This window comes from Ctenopharyngodon idella, chromosome 12 (genome assembly GCF_019924925.1).
Source record: "Ctenopharyngodon idella isolate HZGC_01 chromosome 12, HZGC01, whole genome shotgun sequence".
NCBI classification, from domain to species: domain Eukaryota; kingdom Metazoa; phylum Chordata; class Actinopteri; order Cypriniformes; family Xenocyprididae; genus Ctenopharyngodon; species Ctenopharyngodon idella.
In genome coordinates this window covers 29,187,967-29,211,318 of record NC_067231.1, presented here as the reverse complement: position 1 = coordinate 29,211,318, position 23,352 = coordinate 29,187,967, and the positions used below count along the sequence as shown (strand labels likewise).

Below are 23,352 nucleotides of genomic sequence, written 5' to 3'. Positions count from 1 at the left end.
TATCAAAGAATCCTAAAAAATATATATCATAGTTTCCACAAAAATGTCAAGTACCACAGCTGTTTTCAACATTGATAATAATAAGAAATCTTGAGCACCAAATCAGCATATTAGAATGCTTTCTGAAGGATCATGTGACACTGAAAACTGGAGTAATTGAGCATTGCTATCACAGAAATAAGTAACATTTTAAATTATATATTTAAATAGAAAACAGTTCTTTACTTGTATATTGTAATAATATTTCACAATAATATTCTTTACTGTATTTTTGATCAAATAAGTGCAGCCATGAGACTTCTTGTTAAAAAATCATTAAAAAAATCTTACACCAAACATTTGAATAGTAGAGTAAAGGTAGTGTAAGTGTAAATTCCAAAACAGCATCATAATGTCACACAACAGAGTAGACAATAAAGTGTATAGAAATCTGGTCCTGTTTCATGGCAACACATTTGTAAAATACAGACTCTGTTTCTTCTTGGCATATTATTAAATATTATTATTAAATACTATTACTGTATTTCCTTACTTTAATGCTGCCTTTCACTCTAGTGTCATGCCTTAATTCAGTGGAATTTGTATTTCAGCCAAAGATCTTATGATTTCTCAGTTCATTCACATGAATTCTTAAAGCATATGCAATGACTGTTAACAGCCATTGATCTAAAATATCCATAAAAAATCTTATTAAAACAACTCACTTTCTGTTTTAAAAGTCCTACCTTTGATAGACTGGCGTAGTAACTGAAAATTAAGGTTTACTGCCAGATAGCAAAAAAAAACAAAAAAACAACAGCAGCAACAACAAAAAAAACAACAACAGCATAATAGCAAAATTCACTATTATTTACACTGCAATTTCTCAGAATAAACTGAATTAACAGACTACCAATCATTAATTGCATACAATGTACAATGCAATGTACAGATACATCATCAGATTTGTGTGCGTTATGGTTAAAAGGGGCATCTTTATGTTTTAAACCAATTAAATCAGTAGAGGGCAGTATATCGCTTTTTAAATTGATCTTTATAATTATTCCATAAAGGTGAATTAAAATAACTTTGCATGAAATGGGAGGTGGGGGGCTTTAAATGCACTAAACTCAAAGCATGAAAGCTACTGCATGAGATTCACATGCATGTTTCTATATACCTCCATTCATTAGGTTGGCATAATAAAGCTTGTAATAAAGTGTGACCGTTAAAACATTCCTTCCAAATGTTTCCAAAGATATAGCAATACGTACTAAGCACTGTTGTATCACGTAATAAGGTGGGAGAACGTTTTTTGCCTAATCTTGCTCATGTGAATATTGCTGACTTGGACTTTCTAAAGTCGCATGCTTCTGTAATCCAGAAAGCCATATGAATATCAAAGCCACACATGCTGAGTATCTACTGTAAGGAGATGAAAAGGAGGTGTTTAGAGTCCAAGCACACATGAACTTCAATGTAGTTGTAAAGGCCAGCATTTGACACTGTGACTTACAGAGGGATTTTAAAGAACAGCCTGCCTTTGTCACACAACATGCAACCATGTCACATGACTGCATGCAGTGAACCAGGGATAAAGGGAGACTCACTCACATGATAGTCAAGACTTTAGTTTTCTCTCAGCTTCTTCTCCAGAGCAGTCAAGGCAACCAGCTAACTTCAATTACCTTTGTTCACTATTTTTAATTTTTATTAGTATAATTTCATTTTTTCTTTAAGATGATGAAGTCTACAGAGTAGATTTCATTACCCTTTTTCAATTTCAAGCAGATTTCATTACACCTACAAATCCCACATATAACACAACTGAACAAAATCCAGTAAATCAAATTTTTGACATAGCCTAGCCATTTCACGACGTAGAACCATTTCGACGATTTCAAAAGTAATCTTTAAGTTTTGTCCGGATTATTCTTCCTGTGTGTGCAATTACAAGTGTCACTGTGGTTACTCGTGTCTCTAGTTACATAATCGCCCTACATTAGCCTACACTAGATAAAGAATCAAAACACGTTATGCAAGTTACAATCCTATCGCGTGCGTTTGCTTTTATGTTGTCAGTACAGACAGTTAATTTGTGTTTATATCTTGCCACTCAAGCAACTAGCTAAATCCTGAGGCTGTCGTCCATCACTACTGTGTCTGGGTTGGATTAAGTGACGTCTGAATCGTGAACGAGTCAATCTTTTGAATCGGTTCTCTATTTTTATGCATCTGTTGAACCGGTTCACAGCTGTCTCCACGATTCGTTTATCGAACTGAATAGGTCCGGGAACTCAAATTGTTCGGACATGCCCGATTCGCAGCAGTAAACTGTGAACTGATCAGATTGAGCAGATAATAAGAACTACTCAAAGTGAACCGAGGATTTGATGAGGTGAAAAGTAAGTTAGTGTACTTTAATACTAGCCATTTTACAAATTAAACGAACTGAAATATGTTTACAATTTAGTTTTATCAACATACGAAATAGTTTTGAATTTAATATTGAATTAAAACGTGCAAAACCTGTAAAAATGTGAATTCGTTTTAGTACGTAAAGCAAATGAAAAATTATTAAATTAGCTAAATTGTGGCTGCAAGTAACAAACTAAACGGAAATAGTCTACAATAGTAGTTACACAAAGTAGGCTATATTATTTATTGTTTTCTTATGCAATTAATAATAAAACATAATAAAGAAACACTATTAAACTGCAAAACGTGCCTACGGTTGGGATGTCGGCACCACGTTTTGGCGTAATTACGTAAAAGAACGTCTGAATCATTTTTGAACTGACTCTTTGAAACCAACTGTTCAAAAGAACCGATTTGCGGAATTGATTCAGATTTCCCATCACTAGCTGGAATTCGAGCGGGGAAGTGACGCTTTCTTCCAAAGTCTTTCCCCATCCGTATCCGCCGGAACACAAAACTTCGCGCAATTGGAGTCCCTTGATGTCAGTCAAAAGCAGCTTTGCCACCACCTCTCCTGATTCTCTTCTCTGCTGCACTTGGCGACCATATCGGCCGTCAGGGAAAGAAATGCCAACGGGATGAGGGGATCGTAGGCCATGTAAATACAAAATATAAAATGTTTACGATTTCATCGACACATCGTTTTGCTGCTTGCTTTTCGATTATCGCAGTTATGGTCCCAGTCGTCTCCCGTCCGTGTGTTTTATCCACCACCGTCTCTAGCCTCGGGAAAATCTACCCGACTATTCTTGATAGCATTTTTTTCGCAAACAAAAGAAGACACCCGAAAAAGCAATAAAAGAGCACGACAAAAGGATCGGTGAGTTTATCTCTCCGTGTGTTGTGAATGCGCATCGATTATTTTATGTTATCGCGCATGTTCCATGGCTTTTTAACTAGCTTTTTTTTTCAGTCGGACCCTTTTTCTCTAATGTCCGAAGCCGGTTGAACTAAAGCAACCAGAAGAAATGTATAGAGACACTTAAAAGAGTTATTCCGCAGAGACTTAGATTTATGGTCTACATATAATTCATGGTAGTTTTAATATCAGGTAAAATGTGGAGTGGAATCATGAAGGCATCTAGAAAAATACCGCTATTTCCAGGTCTGGATTGGCTAACGTTATCTACTTAGACTCGCTGCTGTGTTATTGCAAAAGCCTATACCATTTATCACAGTTTAATGCATATTAGTGAAATACGGCCTCTAATTATTTGCATGGGCCGATTTTTAAGCACATTGGCAAATACAATAAGATGTATCCCATGACATCTTCTGAAATTACATGACATATCAAACAATAGAAATGCTTGGCCATTGAGTAAAACCAACCTGAATTCAGTTCTGTGGTATGATTACTTTTAATGACATAAACCTTTGTGTTGTCAAGGTAATTGTTAACACATTTCTTACATGTAACCATTTGTGACTGTAAAATGGATAAATTGGACACCAACACACCAGAATAGATCATGGTTGCAATTTGCAATCTTTGAATTTTGAGCAGAGAGCATGATCATTGTCAGAAATTACTTTTGTTTAATGTAAATATATAACCTTTATGTTGGCAAGTTTTGTATTAATTTTTATTTCGAACCATGTAAAAACAATTTTCTTCATTTATGTCAAAAACTTCAATTGAATCTGTTTCAATTATGGCCATTACGTGTGAATCAGGTCTTGAAATTAAATATGAAGCTATAAATTATCCATATAAGACGAGATATCATAAGACATGGAACATTAAAATATGCTTTTGAGACCAATATATGACAGCTGCAGGTCACTACAGTATCTGTGCAGGAACAAAACCCATACTGAATCTATGAGTAGAACCTCCTAGAATATATATTATAAAATATGTCAAATGTTAATAACAGATAAATCTACTGTGTCTCCACATTTTAAATACCTGGGATATTTTTGTAACTTCCGGAGGCAGTTTTCCCTGAGCTCTGGTTAATTTCTGATTCTGGTCAGCATGTATGTTCAAATGAACAAAAAGTCGTTGATCCATATGTTATCAAGTGGGAAATGTTACTCAATATAGGCTTAATGCCTATCTGTCCTAAAAAGGAAGTTGTGGGTCGTTGTTGCATAAGATATACAGTGTAACCTCAGCAGGCCCATAAAACCTCCTTAAAACTATAGCTCTGGATTTCATAGGTCTGTTTCCCAAAAAGTGTGGTTTGTGGAGATTGAGGATGCCTGGGAATATTTTCTATTTTTGCAGACTTCTTGACACAGTGCTGAAGATTGTGGTTTCATTCTGAATACAAGTTTTTGAAATATAATCTGCTAGCTCAAGGTATCACAAATACATTCTCTTGACACGCAAGACAATAAGTAGAGAGTGAGAGACTGCAAACTCCTGCTGGCATATTTCCGTGTGCAGAGGTTAAGGCCTGCCCAGATATTTTAGTTGTCTTGAGCGGGGCTTAGCCATTGCAACAGTCGTTTCCTAGAAAGCTGCTTCACTACACTAAGTACATCAGTGACACTGTAGTTCTACAATAAGGTCTCATTTTTAATATTAGTTAATGCATTAGCTAACATGAACTAACAATGAGCAATGTATTTTTTTACAGCATTTATTTAATCCTCTTTAATGCTTGTTAATGAAAATACAATTGTTCATGTTAGTTCATAGTGAATTATCTTTTGATTTTAGAAATATTTTGGTAAATGTTGAAATTAACATAACATAAATTAATGCTGTAACTAATATAAAGTTTATAGTTAACTTAGCCACCTGGAAGTTATTTTATGGTTCATACTAGTCTCAAATATCAATGCTAATAGATTTATTTACATTTTATTATTATTTTCTAATTATTTATTTATTTTAAGAAATTATGAGATTAAAATGTATATTAACTATTCAAAAGTTTGGGGGTCTGTAAGATTATTTTTTTTTACTTTTTTAAAGTCTCATGTTCACTAAGGCTGCATTTATTTGATAAAAAAAAAAACAGTAATATTGTGAAATTATTACAATAAAAAGCTGTTTTTAATACATTCTAAATACATGATGTATTCCTTTGATGGCTAAGCAAAATATTCAGCAGCCGTAAGTCTTCAGTGTCACATGACCCTTCAGAAATCATGCTGATTTGGGGCTCAAGAAACATTTCTTATTATTATCAATGTTGGAAACAGTTGTGCTGCTTAATATTTTTGTGGAAGCCATGATAAATTTTTCAGGGTTCTTTGATGAATAGAAAGTTCAAAAGAACAGCATTTATTTGAAATAGAAATCTTTATAAAGGTATCTTCGGTTGATGATCTTTTGATCAATTTAATGCATTCTTTCTGAATAAAAGTATTAATGACTTTCCAAAAAAAGAATCTTACTGTCCCCAAACTTTTAAACAGTTGTGGTTACATTTGGTTTTCTTTTTATCACATGGATCATGATTCGTATTATTTGTGGCTTTTAGCTTTTATTGTTCCTAGCGGTTTAAAGGACTAGTGTAGTGTTGAACCGAGATGCTGCTTTTTTCATAGAGCACCTAAAGTAAAACACACCAGTGCAGTAGCTCTTTATCTGTCTTATCTATTGTGCAGGGAAGAACAATCATCTCCGTCTGTCTGCCATCCAGGGTGTGGAATGTTGTCATAAACTCTCAGTAGGACTTTACCACTTAGTGTACTCATATTTCACATAATATAGATGCTTTTCTCATTTAATGTGTTTTCTCATATCATCTGAGAAGGGCATACTTTACGTCAAGTAGTCTCTGCAGTTGCTGAACGTGTATGTGGTTGATAGGGCTCTTTCTCAATCTCATGTGGAGCTTAGACTTTTATCAGAGGAGCTCAGGCATGTATACAGGCAAGATCTGTCTGTGAACAGAAACTGAATTTGGTGTGGAATGTGGATATTTTTTTCAAATGACTGTGTAGAGTGTCTCTCCAGCATGAGAACGAAGTGGGCTGCTCTGGACTGCTTCCTCTTCTGGCGCTTGGGTGCTAGAGATGTCTGGTGTAGAATTTGGCTGCAGTATCAGGTGAAGGGGGGTGACCTAGGGGGGACAGAGGGGGCTGGGCCCACGCTACCAGGAAGCAGAAGCTCTGGGCAAGGCTTGTTAGCGTTCTTGGTAGCAGAAACCCAAGCTGAGCAGAGAATAGCATAGTATTTAACGGGCTGGTGTTTTGTGATCTGGTGCCAGGATTCATCCGCAGACGGTCCTGCTGCATCTGGTCAGTGGTAGAACAAGGGAACAGATCCATTAATCCACTAATATGCTCTAACTGGTTAAAGAAGAAACTTAAGTTGCGGAGTGTTCTGTAAGCTGCAGAGTAATGAGGATTTAAACGGGGAGGTACAGAGCTACTAAGTAATGTTAATACTTTTATGCTATTTTACATAATTACATAACATTTTAAAGTTAAATACATCAATCTGGTGCCTTTGAGAGTTCAAATGAGAAGCTTCAACCTATGTTCAGTGATGCAAATTGAACGGAGTAAAAAGTCTTTGCATTGACTTGTACCTGGACTTTTAAAGTGGATTCAAACCTTTTTTTTTTTGTGATAGAGTGCTTCAGTTTATATACATTACATTCACGCTGGTGTTTTAGAAAGCCAAGCAATTACAATATAATTAATAATACTTTAATATTATTATTATTATTATTATTAATTATCCTAATACAGTAATACATATTGTAAAACAAATGCACTGTAAAATGAAAAATGAATATTTCACATGTATATTATTTTAAAATTATGATATTTTTGTCCTAATTTATTCACTTGCATGCAAGAGACACAGCCTTGAGCTTTTATTTTGGTGGGAAACTGCCATCTCTGTGAGAACAGGTTTACAAACGCATGTTTCACAAATCTCCACAAAAATGTTGGAAATTATGTGAATGTGAAAGTAATGGTGGCTGTTTTTCTCCCAAATGCATGTTAAAATCAATAGTGCAAAAAACAATGTTAGAGAACTTTTATGTTATGAGAAGTGAACCGAAACAAATTTCGGTTCATATGAAACTGTGTGGACAGATTAGACTGTGGCGGCCCACCAGAGTCTAGGTAATTAATGGTAAACACTTAAAGTTTTTTTTTTTTTTTTTTTTCATATTGGTGTGTATATATATATATATATGATATATAAATTATGTATGTAATAATATGTATACCACACATAAGTTATGAAACACAAACTTTTTTAGATGTGGTTAATCACGATTAATCAATTTGGTGGAGAAATTTAGTATCTTTGCGTTTCTAATTACAAGCTTGCCGTTGTGAATCGGGCTATGGTAAGGAGATAGTTTTGAAAACTGGCTGGTTATGTACTTGCTCAAAAAATAATTTTGGATAATTTTTAACCAAAAAAAAGTTACGGACAGCAGCTTTAAGAAAGTTTAGATATTTGTACTGGAAAACAGGTTGCATTTTATTTCACAGTACCTGTACTTACAGTGTACTTACCTAAGCAAATACTGGCAAATACAGGAGTTAAGGTTAGGTTTAGGGGTAGGTTCAAGATTACTACCTAGTTATTACCCAGTTATTATAATTACTGCAATAAGTACATTATACATTGTAATAAGTACACTTTATTTTACAGTCCTGATTCGCATGAACATACTATGTACTTATTGTAGTAATAATGACACTAACTAGGTACTAACCCTGAACCTGCCCCTAAACCGTAACTTAACTCATGTAGTTACCTTACACTACTCAGTACTTTTGTGCGCAAGTAAACTAAATAAAGTGCTACTGGAAAAACAAGACAAAAATACCAAGTAAGAAAAACATGTTTTGCAGTGTAGAATGTTAACATTGCATTACTCATGCGTTCCTAGTTATTCAATATGAATGAACAGTGTTACCAAAAATAGTAAGACAGCATCACTAAACCCTGCTAGAAACACTCACCTGGTCTTTCTCTGGCTGATGGACGAGCTGAGGAACATGTGATCCGGCAGAGCTTCAGACGTCAAGGGCAGCAGTGGGGATCCAGACGTCTGCTGGGTCAGAGAGCTCGAGTCGGCCATGGCTTGCTGGAGTAACCCCTGAACCAGCTCTTTCTCTGCCAACACAAACACATCTAATGAGCTTTCATTAGCACACAAATCTACAAGCGGACCGGGTCGAAATAATGAACTCACAGATGTTTTCATAATGGAAACTAATATAACTATATGTGCTGACCGGTTGTGTTTGTGGTGATGGTTGTGGTGATGATTTTAAAGGAAGTACATCATAACCAGCTTGAATGAACTTTTTTTTTCTCATGAAAAATTACATGCACACACCGCAAAACCTAACAAATGTCCTAACTAATACTTTTCAGTTGACTTTACTTAATGTACAACAATTTGTTGAACTTAAATTTAAAAATGTAGTAATCTGTACTATTTGCACACTACGCCTTTGTTACTCTAAAGCCAGAAAAGCTCGAGCTCTTAAAGCAGGATGGATTCTGATTGGCTGTCAGTGTTTTTATTGTTCATCAGATGGAAAAAATAGTTCTGAAAGTGATTCGTTATAGTATTGATGTGGATTCTGCTGTTCTTTTATCCATCTTTTTCCTAAGGCCCATGATGCTTTGTGTGAATTATGGGAGTAACTTCCGTTAAGCTGTAAACAATCAGCGAAATGTTAAACGCAATAATAAGCATTTTAAAAAACTAGCCACAATGAGATGACATTTATTCTACTCATCCTTCAAGTATCAAACATTAAAAGGACATTTAAAAGTGTAAAAGCATTAACGGGTCATTGACGAATGAGGTTTTTAAAAGTGTAAAAAAAAAAAAAAATGGAGATACAATTAATTTTGAAGTTTCATTAAGTGTTAACAATGAGATTATGTGGTTTTTATAATCAATTAACACTGTTTTTGTCATTTTTTACAAGATGGACAAAATTTGTCACCAAAAAAAGTAATTCGGTTTAACCAAAATTTCGGTTTTACCGAATGACACTTTTGGTTATACCGAATGACGATATTTTCAAACAATGCTAACAGGCTGATATCTATCTAGCTAGCAAAAGGACAATCAAACGTTTTATATTTAGTACAAGTTTTTAAAATATTACAACATTTTCTATGTTTTATAGCAGTTGTACCGAATGACCTGATGTTTCGGGACATGCGTATGAGCAAGTGAAAACATGAATTTTTCAAGTAGTTAAAAGAGAGTTAGTTACTTTGCTTTATGACCATGTGGTCCTTTGCAAGTGTCTGAATGATGTCACATCCTGTCACATGATATTGAACGCATGACTTGATGGTAATAGTCGCTTTATATTGTTACTACGAATGACATTAATGAAATTCATTTTTCCAGACATTCTTTCTCATAACAAAGCAACGACTTCTACACATAGTTTTAATCCCATTTTGCACTATGTTGATATATGATGTTATAAAATCTTGGCAGAATAAAAAATATATACATTTTACATTTTAAGATGTTTTAAATCACAAATGAAATGGCTGTATTGGCCTTTGGACGGTTAAACCGAATGACCTTTTGACACTTCAAAATCTTTAAAATACCTTTATATGTAGCAAAATATAATTAAAACCTTTTGGATTCAACAAAAGAGATCTAGTTGTACTACCTTACATACTTTGGATGTCATATCTTTGTTTTTATTATTATTAAGACCTTTGGACAAAAAATTGACCCATCACATCATTGACCCTAACAAATGACTACAACAGACCATGAATAACCTCCGCAGCAATATTACAGACGTGTTAAATATCACTGTAATAACATATGTCTGTATTATGTAACATGTTGCCTTAATCAAAAATGTTATTTAACTGATAATAATTCAAAGTGATTTCCGTCATTGTGACAGACGATAAATATATATTTAGCTGCTTTAGAAACATCCCAGTAAACACTGCTAATAGGGATTAGAAGTGAAAAGGAGAGACATTTACATTTTAAAGCATCCTGTGTGTAAACAAACCTGGAAAGAGACGTGAGGATTTGAGGAGAAAACGAGATATTCTTAGTGCATTCTAGTGAATTATTCATGGGATATATCGCAAATTAAATTGGGAGAACAGACCACAGATAGCGTATGTTGTCTTTTTCAGCAAGAATACAGCGAGAATACCAAGAAATAAAATATTTCAGAGGAAAATAAATGCAGCGACTGAAAAAAACTCTCGCCATAGATATTCTTGTTATACCAAGCATTTCTTTATTCTCCTGACGTGTGAAAATAGTACATGAAGGAAATTTTACAGGTCATTCAGTCAAACTGAAGGATAAAGATTATTTATAGCGCAACCTTAAGATTTGTTTCAGACTTTTTGAGTGGAACTTTCCCCAAAACAAGAAGTGCCTCCCATAATTTAAAACGCAGTAGACTCGTTAGGAAAAAGCTGGATATTTAGAAATATACGCTCTAAAAAATGCTGGGTTAAAAACAACCCAAGTTGGGTTAAATGTTTGACCAACCTGCTAGGCAGTTTTATTTAACTCAACTATTGTTTAAAAATGACTATATGGCTGACTTAAAATGAATCCAAAATAGGTTGGAAATTAAAAATCAGACACACAATTACTAGAGGCAACAATAATAATCAAAAGATGAACATTTATTAATAAGCAATTTAATAAATGTTTATTATTTAATTATTATTTATTAAACTTTATAAATGTTCATTTATTAAACACATTAATAAATGTTAAATTCCAACCTATTTTGGGATCATTTTAAGCAAGCAATATAGTAAATGTTAAACAATAGTTGAGTTAAATAAAATTAACTCTAAAAAATGCTGGGTTAAAAACAACCCAAGTTGGGTTAAAAATGGACAAACCCAGCGATTGGGTTGTTTTGACCCGGCGGTTGGGTTAAATGTTTGTCCAACCTGCTGGGTAGTTTTATTTAACTCAACTATTGTTTAAAAATGACTGTATTACTTGATTAAAATGAACCCAAAATATGTTGGAAATGAACATTTATTAATAAGATTAATGAATAATAATTAAATGATAATTGCTTATTAATAAATGTTCACCTTTTGATTATTACTGTTGCCTCCAGTAATTATGTCTGATTTTTAATTTCCAACCTATTTTAAGCCGGACATATAGTAATTTTTAAACAATAGTTGAGTTAAATAAAACTATCCAGCATGTTAAGCAAACATTTAACCCAACCGCTGGGTTTGTCCATTTTCAACCCAACTTGGGTTATATTTAACCCAGCATTTTTTTAAAAGTGCATCTTTACTGTTATCGTTCTAGTTAGGGATGCACCGATACCATTTTTTAAGGACTGAGTACGAGTACCGATACTTTTTTTCTGGTACTCGCCGATACCGATGCCTATACATTTATTAATTTTTCTCTTTCTCTCTCTTTTTTTTTTTTTTTGATGATGTTGCAGTTTTCCGAGCACAACACAGTGAGACTAATGAATGTAGGACAGCTTCTTTATTATTAGTCCAATGAAAAAAAGTAATCATTTTTATGTGCTTGTCACAAAATTAAAGAACAAAAATTTCACAGTGTCCAATAACCTTCAAAGGGCATAATTGACCGTTCGCAAAGACCCGCCCCCTTCAGTTACTGTTGCTACGTCCGACAAGCCATGCCGATCTCACGCCAGACATCATGTTCTCACGCAGTGAAAAATACATCGTGGAGCAAAGAGGACACTGACAACGCATTGACAGACAAGACAGAGCAGGTCACTTTTGGTATGAAACAAAGACATTTTTAAAGAAATTTAAACAATAAATACCATTTTGCGGCTCTTTAATGTGCCGTGACAGATCGCTGTAGCGCCTCGTGAACCTATCATCTCTTCCTACTAGTTCATTTATAGCATCAATTAAACATGAATGAACATCATAAGGAATGTTGTTTAAATCGTGAAAAGACGTCAGTACACACAATTTTTCAAGTTCAAGTCCACCTACATTAATCTGCTAACTCCCCTGACTGCCAAACAAAATGGCGGATTCGGCATTATGATTGGTTAGATCGCCTGTCAATCAAACTCCTGGCGAAGGGTCAATTACCAATAATTGTTGTTATATAAAAAAAATTTTACAAACAAATTACAAACAATACAACAAATACTATAGAGATACAAATTAAATAAACTTGTTTTTCAGATACAGTAGGTTTATTTACCATGTATACATTTATTTAACATCTTTTGTTGTTTTATTAACATTAATGACAAATATAGGCTACGGTCGCTTTAAGACCGAATCCATGGATACTGACACATATCCTGTTTTCACCCAAATGTTTACGTCCACTTAAGCCATAACCAACTGTATTTACGTGAGATACTCAACATGATGGACATTTTGACAACTATGTGTGCATTTGACCATTCAGGCGTGAGGAGAACTGACCGCGCGCTGTCTGAGAGAACTGGGATCGCGCGCGAGAGAGAGCGCTTCTGGTCTGTGTCATTCAGCGCGATTCCGCCTATCCCGCCTTCACTAATCGATAACGAATTGTGATTGAAAGCATGCAGTTTGCAATTGTCATCATTAATTTTGCAGTATTTGCACACCCCTGAGGCTGACATTGTTTCTGCTGCTGCCGCCGGTGTCTCTGTGCACGGAAAATTCTGTCAGTTACGTCACGCGAGGTATCGGTCTTTGGTATCGGGGGTATTTTTTTAAGAGTACAAGTACACGAGCCTGGCATCGGGCCCGATACCGATACTGGTATCGGTGCATCCCTAGTTCTAGTGATCGTCATTGGTGTGAACTTGCCTTAAAGTTTTTTAAATGATCTTCAAAGCAGACCACACGTCAGTTAATTATGGTTAACTGCTAATAAATGTAATCAATCTAATGAAAGGGCAAGTGTTCACCTTTGTCACTCGCCAGCAAAAGCCACTGCTGAACCATGGAGAGAGAATCAGTCTGCAGTATCTGACACAAGAGCTCCAGCACCTGAGAGAGAGAGAGAGAAGACTGATATCAGCAGCTCATTCCCACAGGGCAGGATAAAACCAGCTAACCAAATATTCAAATTCTGAAATAGTAATTAAATATTTGATTTGCTTATTAAATCTCTTTAGCATGCAGTCCGTGTCCTGTTTTCATATTCGCCATATCTTAAATTGAAAATGAGCAAAGAAGAAGAGCTTCAGGAGCTGCGCTCAGAACGGATTATTATTACTGCATATTCTGCAGTGTATATAGATTGCATAGTATTTTATGTGACGATAGACATTTTAAACAGTAGTAGGCTATATGGTTATCCACATCAGGTTGCATGTTGAATTCAGCAAATGCAATAAATACAACTGTATCCAATTTTGGGTAGAAATATAAACTTTTGGTAGTACGATCAAGTGAGTCCAAGATTATTCGTCACAACCCTGCTGAAAAACCAGCCTAATCAAACCTGATCTTCCAGGCTTGTTTTAGAGGGGATTTGACCACTTCTTTAGATGGTCAAGCTATTTTTTATTTCAGCTGGGAAAGGAAATAAAAAAAAATGTCAATACTGTGTACTAACTAGTTGGAGGTCACATTCACTGAACACTTTCGGATGTAACCATCAAACTGTGACATGAATGTGTTCAGATAAAACACTTGCTGTCATTGCTGAAGGTAAATAAATAAGTGCAGGTGTGTCACCTTGAGCTCCACTCCTTCCAGCGTCTGCGCCTGCCATCGCTGCATCCCCAGGCGTTTGTGTGACGTCCGGCTGCTGCGTTTCTTCCCTCCCCAGGACGAGGCGGGGATGATCCGGCCGGACTGAGCCGAATACTGCGTCTTCCTGCGAGGAGCTTCCTCATCACGGAGTTTCTTTGAGTTTATTCACAGACAAACACTTTAGTATTCAGGCTTCTCCTGTGAAATGTATCTGCTTCATTCAGCATCATCTAATACAGGGGTTTTCAGAATCAAAAATGTGCACATAAAACTGGTGCATAAAATGCTAAAAGAAAAGTTTACATTTATGCATTGGGCAAAAGCAAATTGCATTGCATTAAAGGTGTTTTTATCAGTTACTGCATTCCCTGGGAATCAAACCCATGACCTCCTAGAGAGTCATTTCACAAAATCTGACTTTTATAAGCCTAACTGAAACCAAATTCATAGGTAATTAATTTGATATCAGAAATAAATCTGTTTTTTTTTGTTGTTGTTGTTGTTGTTGTTTTGTAAATTTGTTTATCATATTTCAAGTCATTTGGGAGAGAAAATACAAAAGTTAAAGGGGCTATATCCTCCTGACTACCAGAAAAAAAGTTTTGTAAATTTAGTATTTTTTTCATGTCAATACATTGTTTAGAGCATAAGAAAAAAATGGGAAAATAAAATTTTTGAAAAATGATATTTTATTCATATGTTATGCTATATCCTCTGAAGTGGACACCAGGACTTAGTTTTTAAAAAATAAAATAAGACATGAATAAACATGAAAAGGCAAAAACAATAGGATTTTTTTTTTTTTTTTTAAATCGCCAATACATTTTTAGGTTTCAGCCTTTCAGGATTTTTTATACCAAACTTTATATAAAGATGATTCTTAACTATGTTATAAAATTTATAACAGAATGATTTGTATACAGCATTTTGCTTTATGCAATATGTGTGTAAAATGGCCATAAACATGTTTTCCCATTATATACAATGTATCTATACACTGTATCTAATTTGCATATTCATGTGTTTTTTGGACAATATGTAATGAAAAAAGAAGTGTAATAACTGGAGTAATAAATGGCGATATTTTTATAATAATATCTAATATCTTATAGGAATATTGTTATATAATTTCTTTCCCTATTCACTTGTTGTGTCTCCCAAAATGCATAATAAACATGCTTGAAGTCCTGGTGTCATCTACAGTGGACATGTATGAAATCAATGTCCTGTTTCATAACAGAAAGTCATTTTTGATTTGAAACCCCATAACATTTTCCTGAGATGAATTTTGAAACAATTTGAAAATGTGTCAGATTTAAATGATAATTACAAAATATGATCACGACTTCCTGGGTTGTCTATGTATGAAAGCCTGTAGACTGATTTTTATGTGAAGGACTCGGGACGTTTTTGCCGGGAAAATCAAAAGAATGCGACGGTTACGCTCACGACAGGAGAGCCTCTCTTCCGTTTAATGATTAAAGCTCAGGATGATACCAAAAGAGCCATTCTGTACTGTAATGCCAATGTTTCATAAAAAGACAAGAGATTAATTCAAACTATAGTCTCACATAGTCACAACTATATAGTCTCAAATATACTTTATATTCAAACTATCATAACAGATTTTAATTACCTTATCTGGCATGACATGATGCCGATGAATTGCAGAGCTGGTGTAAACATATCCACATCACTATTATCAGATGTTTTCTGAACTGTTGTCACTTACCACTCTCATTTTTGTTGTGTGTTTATTTTGTTCTTGAGAGGAAAGCGCGCGGCACATATTTACATATTCATCTAACCGTCGCTCTCAGCAGCGTGGACGGCGTCGGGGTGTTTGTTGCAAAGGTATTTCCAGTTTCTTTTTATTTCTAAGCGAAAAAGAACTTCGTCGTGAGTTTATCGCGGCCTTGAATCGCGTTCAGTCTCTTGAATACGAGCACGTGCAATAAGTAACTGGCTGCAGTTCACTTAACGGCCACTGGTGTCGCTAATAACAAGTGTTTCTTAATTCTACATATAGCTCCTTTTATGTTGCACAATATCCGCTCTAGAAAAGAATATTATGAAATATTTAACATTTTACATATTAAAAGAGAATTATTTGGCATTTTACACCGAGCCCTGGTTAATATCTCACTCTGTTACAGTCTGAAGAAATCTGATTTCACTGTGTGGAGAGGCAGTTGTTGACAAATCTGTGTCGTGTGAATTGTGCTCAAAGCTCCTGACAATGTGCCACTGCGATTTAAAAGCTGTAACGAGATGTTTCATAAAGACGGTTGGTCTTCGCTGTGGTAGGCTACTTTAGCTTCCTGCTCATTCATCAATCAGTGTTTTGGTCATTTGTGATGCCTACAGTAAAGGAAAGGTCAAGTACCTCTCTCTTGTCATGGTGGGTCTCAGCAGCTGCTGAAAGACTGACTTTAGTGGCCAAATCCTTCAGTTCCTCACGCCAGCTTTCAGAAATAAGTGCTGTGGAAAGACACAGGTGAAGGAGAGCATGAAGAAGAAACAGAAACGAGAAGAACAAAAAGGGCAAGAAAATGTAAATAAATAAGCAGAACTGTTTTTCTAAAGATCCTCTGAATATGGCCTGGTAGGTGCACTGAAAAAATTGGGGTAGGATTTTTTTTATTTTTTTCACACAAATAATTGCAAAGAAATGCCAAGTAACGCTTGATGTTTAGGTTGAATTAAACATGAAATTAAGTACAAAGACTGAAAAACATACTCCAATAATCTTGGTTGTATGTACAACTTTGATAAATATTTTTTTTACAGTGTAGTATACATACTTTCTGAAAGTCAATCTTACTAATAATGCCTCCTCTTACACCTAATTAACTAATTCTGTCCAACTCAAATGGCTGTTTCTGACAGCTTAAATACTTTTGTTCATCTAATGAGTTACAGGCAGTCCATCGAATTTAAAATATGAACACTGAACCATATGACAGTATAAATTAAGCCAGTAAAATGTAAAGTAATAATAGTTTTTTAATATTACTGTAGTAACCATTTAGTAACAAAATATATTTTTTCAAGCTGCAATGCATGTTGTGAACTTGTGCAATATTGTTTTAAAAAAAAGCATTAAATACAAAATAAATATAAATAAATTAGGCCTGTCAAACGATTAATCGCGATTAATCGCGATTAATCGCATACAAAATAAAAGTTTGAGTTTGCCTAATATATGTGGGTGTACTGTGTGTAATTATTTTGTATATATAAATACAAACACATTCATGTATATATTTGTGAAATATTTATATGTATAATTTATATTATATATAAATAAAAATATTTTGTACATAAATAACATATTTCTCTTAAATATATACATTAATTTGTGTATTTATATATACATATTAATTATACACAGTACTCACACATATATTATGCAAACTCAAACTTTTATTTTGTATGCGATTAATCGTGATTAATCGTTTGACAGCCCTAAAATAAATAAATTTTATTTATTTATAAAATTTCAAATCTTGACAAGCAGTTTTGGATATTTTGGTCTTTTCTTATTCAAGAGGCCATGAAGTGACTGATCTCATTTAAAGGCACCTTGATTTGGACAATGCATGTTTCTCATTATCTTAATGTGATTTTTATGCTAAAATACTTTGTTTTATCACTGTTTAATATTCAAAGTCAAACAAAGAGTAAGCCATGCATATGATGTGCATATATAACTACCTCCACAAACAATCATATTAAAAACAAAACAAAAAAAACCCACTTTACTTAAGGTATTCATAATGTACATTACATTGCATTATATCTTTTCATAAATAATTGTAACCAAAGTTAAAATGCATCATAATATTTGCAAATCGCATCCGAAATTGGTTGTTTGTCATGTGTTTTATGCATTATACTTTCTAACGGTGTAACATAAACATTATAATAACTGTGGTTACAATTATTCATGACATCATACAATGCATTATAATGTGCATTACAAGGCATAATTAATGAATTAAAAAAATTCCTTGTAATGCATTATATATAAAGGCTTTAAGTAAAGTGTTACCAAATATTTTTCTATGCATTTTTCTCTTTTTTTTGCTCCCTGAATAAAGAAAGTCACGTGTGTTTGGCACAACCTGAGGGTGATTAAACAATGACAGAAATTTGAGTTTTGGATGAACTATTCCTGTACCTGCTCGCGCTCCAGAGCGACCTGAGCCGATCTCAGGTGTGAGAAACGCCGCTGAACGACTCACAGACACTTGACTTTTAATGAGTGGATGCGGACAGAGAGGGGTGAAACCGTACCAGTCATCATTCACCATGCAAACCGGCTTGCCATTCAACCCTGCGGAAAGAAAAGACCGTGTGCTTGAAATGTGATCAAACTTAACTTTGACTTTCATCTCTCCCCGGCCCGGATTCACACAGCGTGTTGCGCACTGAACGCCTGCTGTGGCTGCAGGATTGTTCACAGGATAAAAGTCAGTTTTAAACAGATGCTAAAGGAAATGATCACAGGTTCTTGCAATCGGAAGGTTGTCAGAGAAACCAGCTGTGATGATGGTGCATGGAGGTCTAAGATGCCCGTGTGTGAATTTCCACAGAGACCGATCTGAACCGAGGCTTTTTTGTGCTCATTCTATTGGCTGACGTTGCTGTGATCTTACAGTAATTGCATATCATGTTTTCAGGCTAAATTAGTAACTTGTGGGCAGAATGGTGAGGGTTTTCAAATACAGACCTGCACATATTCACACTTCCTCGCGAAGTGTGAAGAACTCTGCGTGAAGTATGTAAATCAGTCGTGTTTGTATTTATCACAAAATATACTTTCTTCACATCTTTTATCACTCACTCATGCGTCAGCATTTTCTGACAGTAAAATAATGCACGGTCATGACAAATCTAGTATTGAACAATCTATGTGAGAAAATCTGAGGAGTTTGACAATCATATTTTGCATATCGCACATGCACTAAAACATTTGTTTTGTTTTTCTGGTGCTGCTAGACCTATAAAATGAGAGAAATTATCTAAAAATCTCAGTAACACTTTACAAAAACGTGTCATTTAACTAACAATGAACAGCATTTATGAATTTCAACATTTACTAGCACATTTTTTTTAAATCAAAAGTTAACAAAAAATAATGAATGACATTTTTTATTAATTACTATCGTTAACAACGATTAATAATTGCTGCAAAAATATTGCTAATTGACAGTTCTTTTTAGCTAATGTATTAAATACTGTTAGCAAATAAGACCTTAAAAAAAAATAAATTTAAATGATTAAATACACTTTGCTTCAGTATGATCGCTTTAATATCACCTGATTTTGTATTTATAGTGTTGTCTAGAACTGAAGTTTTCAAACCAGGGGGTCCGTGAAAATGTTTAGAGAAAAAGTTCTCACGCCCCCTACTGCTGATTGGCTCACTGTCTCTCCTTCCCCATCATAAATGTACACGCCCCCTACTGCTGATTGGCTCACTCTCTCTCCTCCCCCATCATAAGTGGACACGCCCCCTACTGCTAATTGGCTCACTCTCTCTCCTCCCCCATCATAAATGTACACGCCCCCTACTGCTGATTGGCTCACTCCCTCTCCTCCCCCATCATAAGTGGACACGCCCCCTACTGCTGATTGGCTCACTCTCTCTCCTCCCCCATCATAAATGTACATGCCCCCTACTGCTGATTGACTCACTCCCTCTCCTCCCCCATCATAAGTGGACACGCCCCCTACTGCTGATTGGCTCACTCTCTCTCCTCCCCCATCATAAATGTACACGCCCCCTACTGCTGATTGGCTCACTGTCTCTCCTCCCCCATCATGAGTGGACACGCCCCCTACTGCTGATTGGCTCACTCCCTCTCCTCCCCCATCATAAGTGGACACGCCCCCTACTGCTGATTGACTCACTCCCTCTCCTCCCCCATCATAAGTGGACACGCCCCCTACTGCTGATTGGCTCACTGTCTCTCCTCCCCCATCATGAGTGGACATGCCCCCTACTGCTGATTGGCTCACTGTCTCTCCTTCCCCATCATGAGTGGACACACCCCCTACTGCTGATTGGCTCACTGTCTCTCCTTCCCCATCATAAATGTACACGCCCCCTACTGCTGATTGGCTCACTCTCTCTCCTACTCCATCATGAGTGGACATGCCCCCTACTGCTGATTGGCTCACTGTCTCTCCTCCCCCATCATGAGTGGACACACCCCCTACTGCTGATTGGCTCACTGTCTCTCCTCCCCCATCATGAGTGGACACGCCCCCTACTGCTGATTGGCTCACTATCTCTCCTCCCCCATCATAAATGTACATGCCCCCTACTGCTGATTGGCTCACTCTCTCTCCTTCCCCATCATGAGTAGTCACGCCCCCTACTGCTGATTGGCTCACTTTCTCTCCTGCCCCATCATAAATGTACACGCCCCCTACTGCTGATTGGCTCACTCTCTCTCCTCCCCCATCATGATGGACACGCCCCCTACTGCTGATTGGCTCACTCTCTCTCCTCCCCCATCATAAGTGGACACGCCCCTTACTGCTAATTGGCTCACTCTCTCTCCTCCCCCATCATAAATGTACACGCCCCCGACTGCTGATTGGCTCACTTTCTCTCCTGCCCCATCATAAATGTACACTCCCCCTACTGCTGATTGGCTGACTGTCTCTACTCCCCCATCATGAGTGGACACGCCGCCTACTGCTGATTGGCTAAATCTAGCTCCTCCCCCATTATGAGTGGACACACCCCCTACTGCTGATTGGCTAAATCTCTCTCCTCCCCCATCATGTGTGCACACGCCCCCTACTGCTAATTAGCTCACTCTCTCTCCTCCCCCATCATGAGTGGAAACACCCCCTACTGCTGATTGGTTCTCTCTCTCTCCTCCCCCATCATGAGTGGACACGCCCCCTACTTCTGACTAGCTCACTCTCTCTCCTCCCCCATCATGAGTGGACACACCCCCCACTGCTGATTGGCTCTCTCTCCTCCCCCATCATGAGTGGACACACCCCCTATTGCTGATTGGCTACAAGTGTCTTACAGTGCTCGGTCTGATCCACTTTCAACAGCGTTTCTCAGAAATCGCTTACTGTGATTCAGCGCATTTTCATGTCTAAACCTAAAAATCAGGATGACCCGAACAGATTACAAATAAGCATAAACACATTTTTGAATGTTCCAATAAAACAGAATTGACACAGGTCTGTGTGTCTGGAGCGGCTCACCTTGCAAATGCCTGACTCTGTGTGGATGAGGATTGTGTCTGGAGAAGAAGGAGTGATGGCTGAGGGTCCCGAAGCGAAGGCTGCCTCTAGTGGTGGTCCTGCTTGTGCCCGCGCTCTCAAACAGCGGCTTCTCATGTTCCATAGACTTAGAACTCTTCTGCAGGCCTGTCCCCGGCAGACTTTCATTCACTCGCTCATCTGATGTCTCCATAATCTCTGGAAGGAAAATTCCAAGGTCATGTTAGAATATTCCAAATGCTTTTTCCTTTTACAGCAGCAAAATGTTCACCATTTAAACAAGCTTAATGCACAACAGCAGTCACTCACAGATAAAAGTGTTTCAAGAGCTTTACTCGCGTCCTTTGACACAAAAGGAAATATTACGTACTTAGACTTCATCATTTTAAGCTATTTAGACACACAAAAGACCACTTAGATTTCATTCATGCATTCATTGATTTTTGAACATGTAATGTAACTCATTTATAAGTACAGTTACTATAAAATACGCTGCTCACCTCAGTTCACTGTGTTCCTTCTGATGTTTGTTGTTGTTGCTTGGAGACTCTGAACAAAGGAACCTTAAAGCTCCAATAGCAGAGCTACTCAGAGACTGATAAAACACCTCGACCTACTCGTTTTACATTATTTTAAGCAACTTTGATTAGCCATGAGCTGAAGTAAATGCATTAAACTTTAATCTCTGTGAAGGATTAAAGTTTGGACACAAGGGTTACGTGAACATATGGGGATTAAATATGGATTTGAGGGATGTTTGTTCACAAATAGAAACCACTTAAAGGATCAATCAACTTATGAATATAAACTAACCTATGCAATAGCGTGACCATTTCTGATGAGTGCCAATTGTGGGCCCCACTTTTGTACGTCAGTCATGAGCACTCTGCAGTAATTTTCTGCACCATATGACGTATGTCTTACATAAGTACCATCATCACAGACGCTACAGGATGAACAACAACTCTAATAGCTCAATATTCAGTGCCTCTGTGTGTGATAAATTGACCCATGCGGACTGAATGCACACAAATAATTGAAAATGTCAATATATAGCTCAACCATGGAAACCCAAGTTGTTTGAAGAAAACGTTTGCCATAAATTGTGTGTGTGTGTGTGTGTGTATGTACATATTAGTGCTGTCAAATTGATTAATCGTTATTAATCGCATCTAACATAAAAGTTTATATATTAAGTTTTTCAAACAATGCTAACAGGCTGATATCTAGCTAGCAAAAGGACAATCAAACATTTTATATTTAGTACAAGTTTTTAAAAAATTACAAAATTTTCCATGTTTTATAGCAGTTGTACCGAATGACATGATGTTTCGGGACATGCGTATGAGCAAGTGAAAACATGAATTTTTCAAATAGTTAAAAGAGAGTTAATTACTTTGCTTCACGACCATGTGCAGGTGTTTGAATGATGTCACATCCTGCCACATGATATTGACCTCATGACTTGATCCAAAATGGTCCCTTAATATCGGTTACTCCGAATGACATCAATGAAAGTCATTTTTCTGGATTCTTTCTCATAACAAAGCAACGACTTCTACACATAATTTTAATACCATTTTGCACTATGTTGATATATGATGATATAAAATCATGCCAGAATAAAAAAATATATACATTTATTACATTTTAAGATATTTTAATCTCAAATGAAATGGCTGTATTGGCCTTTGGACGGTTAAACCGAATGACCTTTTGACACTTCAAAATCTTTAAAATACCTTTATATGTAGCAAAATATAATTAAAACCTTTTGGATTCAATAAAGAGATCTAGTTGTACTACCTTACATACTTTGGATGTCATATCTTTGTTTTTATTATTAATAAGGCCTTTGGACAGAAAAATGACCCATCACGTCACTGACCCATATATATATATATATATATATATATATATATATATATATATATATATACATATAGGCTATACTGCATAGTGTGTATGTATATATATATATATTTACGATTAATCAATTTGAC

At 36.1% G+C, this 23,352-nt stretch overlaps 1 protein-coding gene across 1 annotated transcript; it reads right to left on the bottom strand.

The window, feature by feature from the left end:
- Nucleotides 1–7,739: 7,739 nt before the first annotated feature.
- On the bottom strand, nucleotides 7,740–22,198 carry tbata (thymus, brain and testes associated). Its single transcript, XM_051914862.1, has 7 exons — nucleotides 21,850–22,198; nucleotides 21,332–21,547; nucleotides 18,273–18,428; nucleotides 16,476–16,570; nucleotides 14,072–14,242; nucleotides 13,297–13,378; nucleotides 7,740–8,509 (listed from the first exon to the last, which is right to left on the bottom strand). Exons 2-7 carry the CDS (start codon nucleotides 21,540–21,542, stop codon nucleotides 8,352–8,354), a joined length of 873 nt encoding a protein of 290 aa, XP_051770822.1. The 5' UTR covers nucleotides 21,543–21,547; nucleotides 21,850–22,198; the 3' UTR covers nucleotides 7,740–8,351.
- Nucleotides 22,199–23,352: the final 1,154 nt, after the last annotated feature.

Coding starts and splice junctions, on each gene's coding strand:
- tbata (XM_051914862.1), bottom strand. CDS start 21,542: ATGGAGACATCAGATGAGCGAGTGAATGAAAGTCTGCCGGGGACAGGC. Junction 18,429..21,331: donor CAGAGTCAGGCATTTGCAAG/GTGAGCCGCTCC, acceptor TTCTTTCCGCAG/GGTTGAATGGCAAGCCGGTT. Junction 14,243..16,475: donor CCCACCATGACAAGAGAGAG/GTACTTGACCTT, acceptor ATAAACTCAAAG/AAACTCCGTGATGAGGAAGC.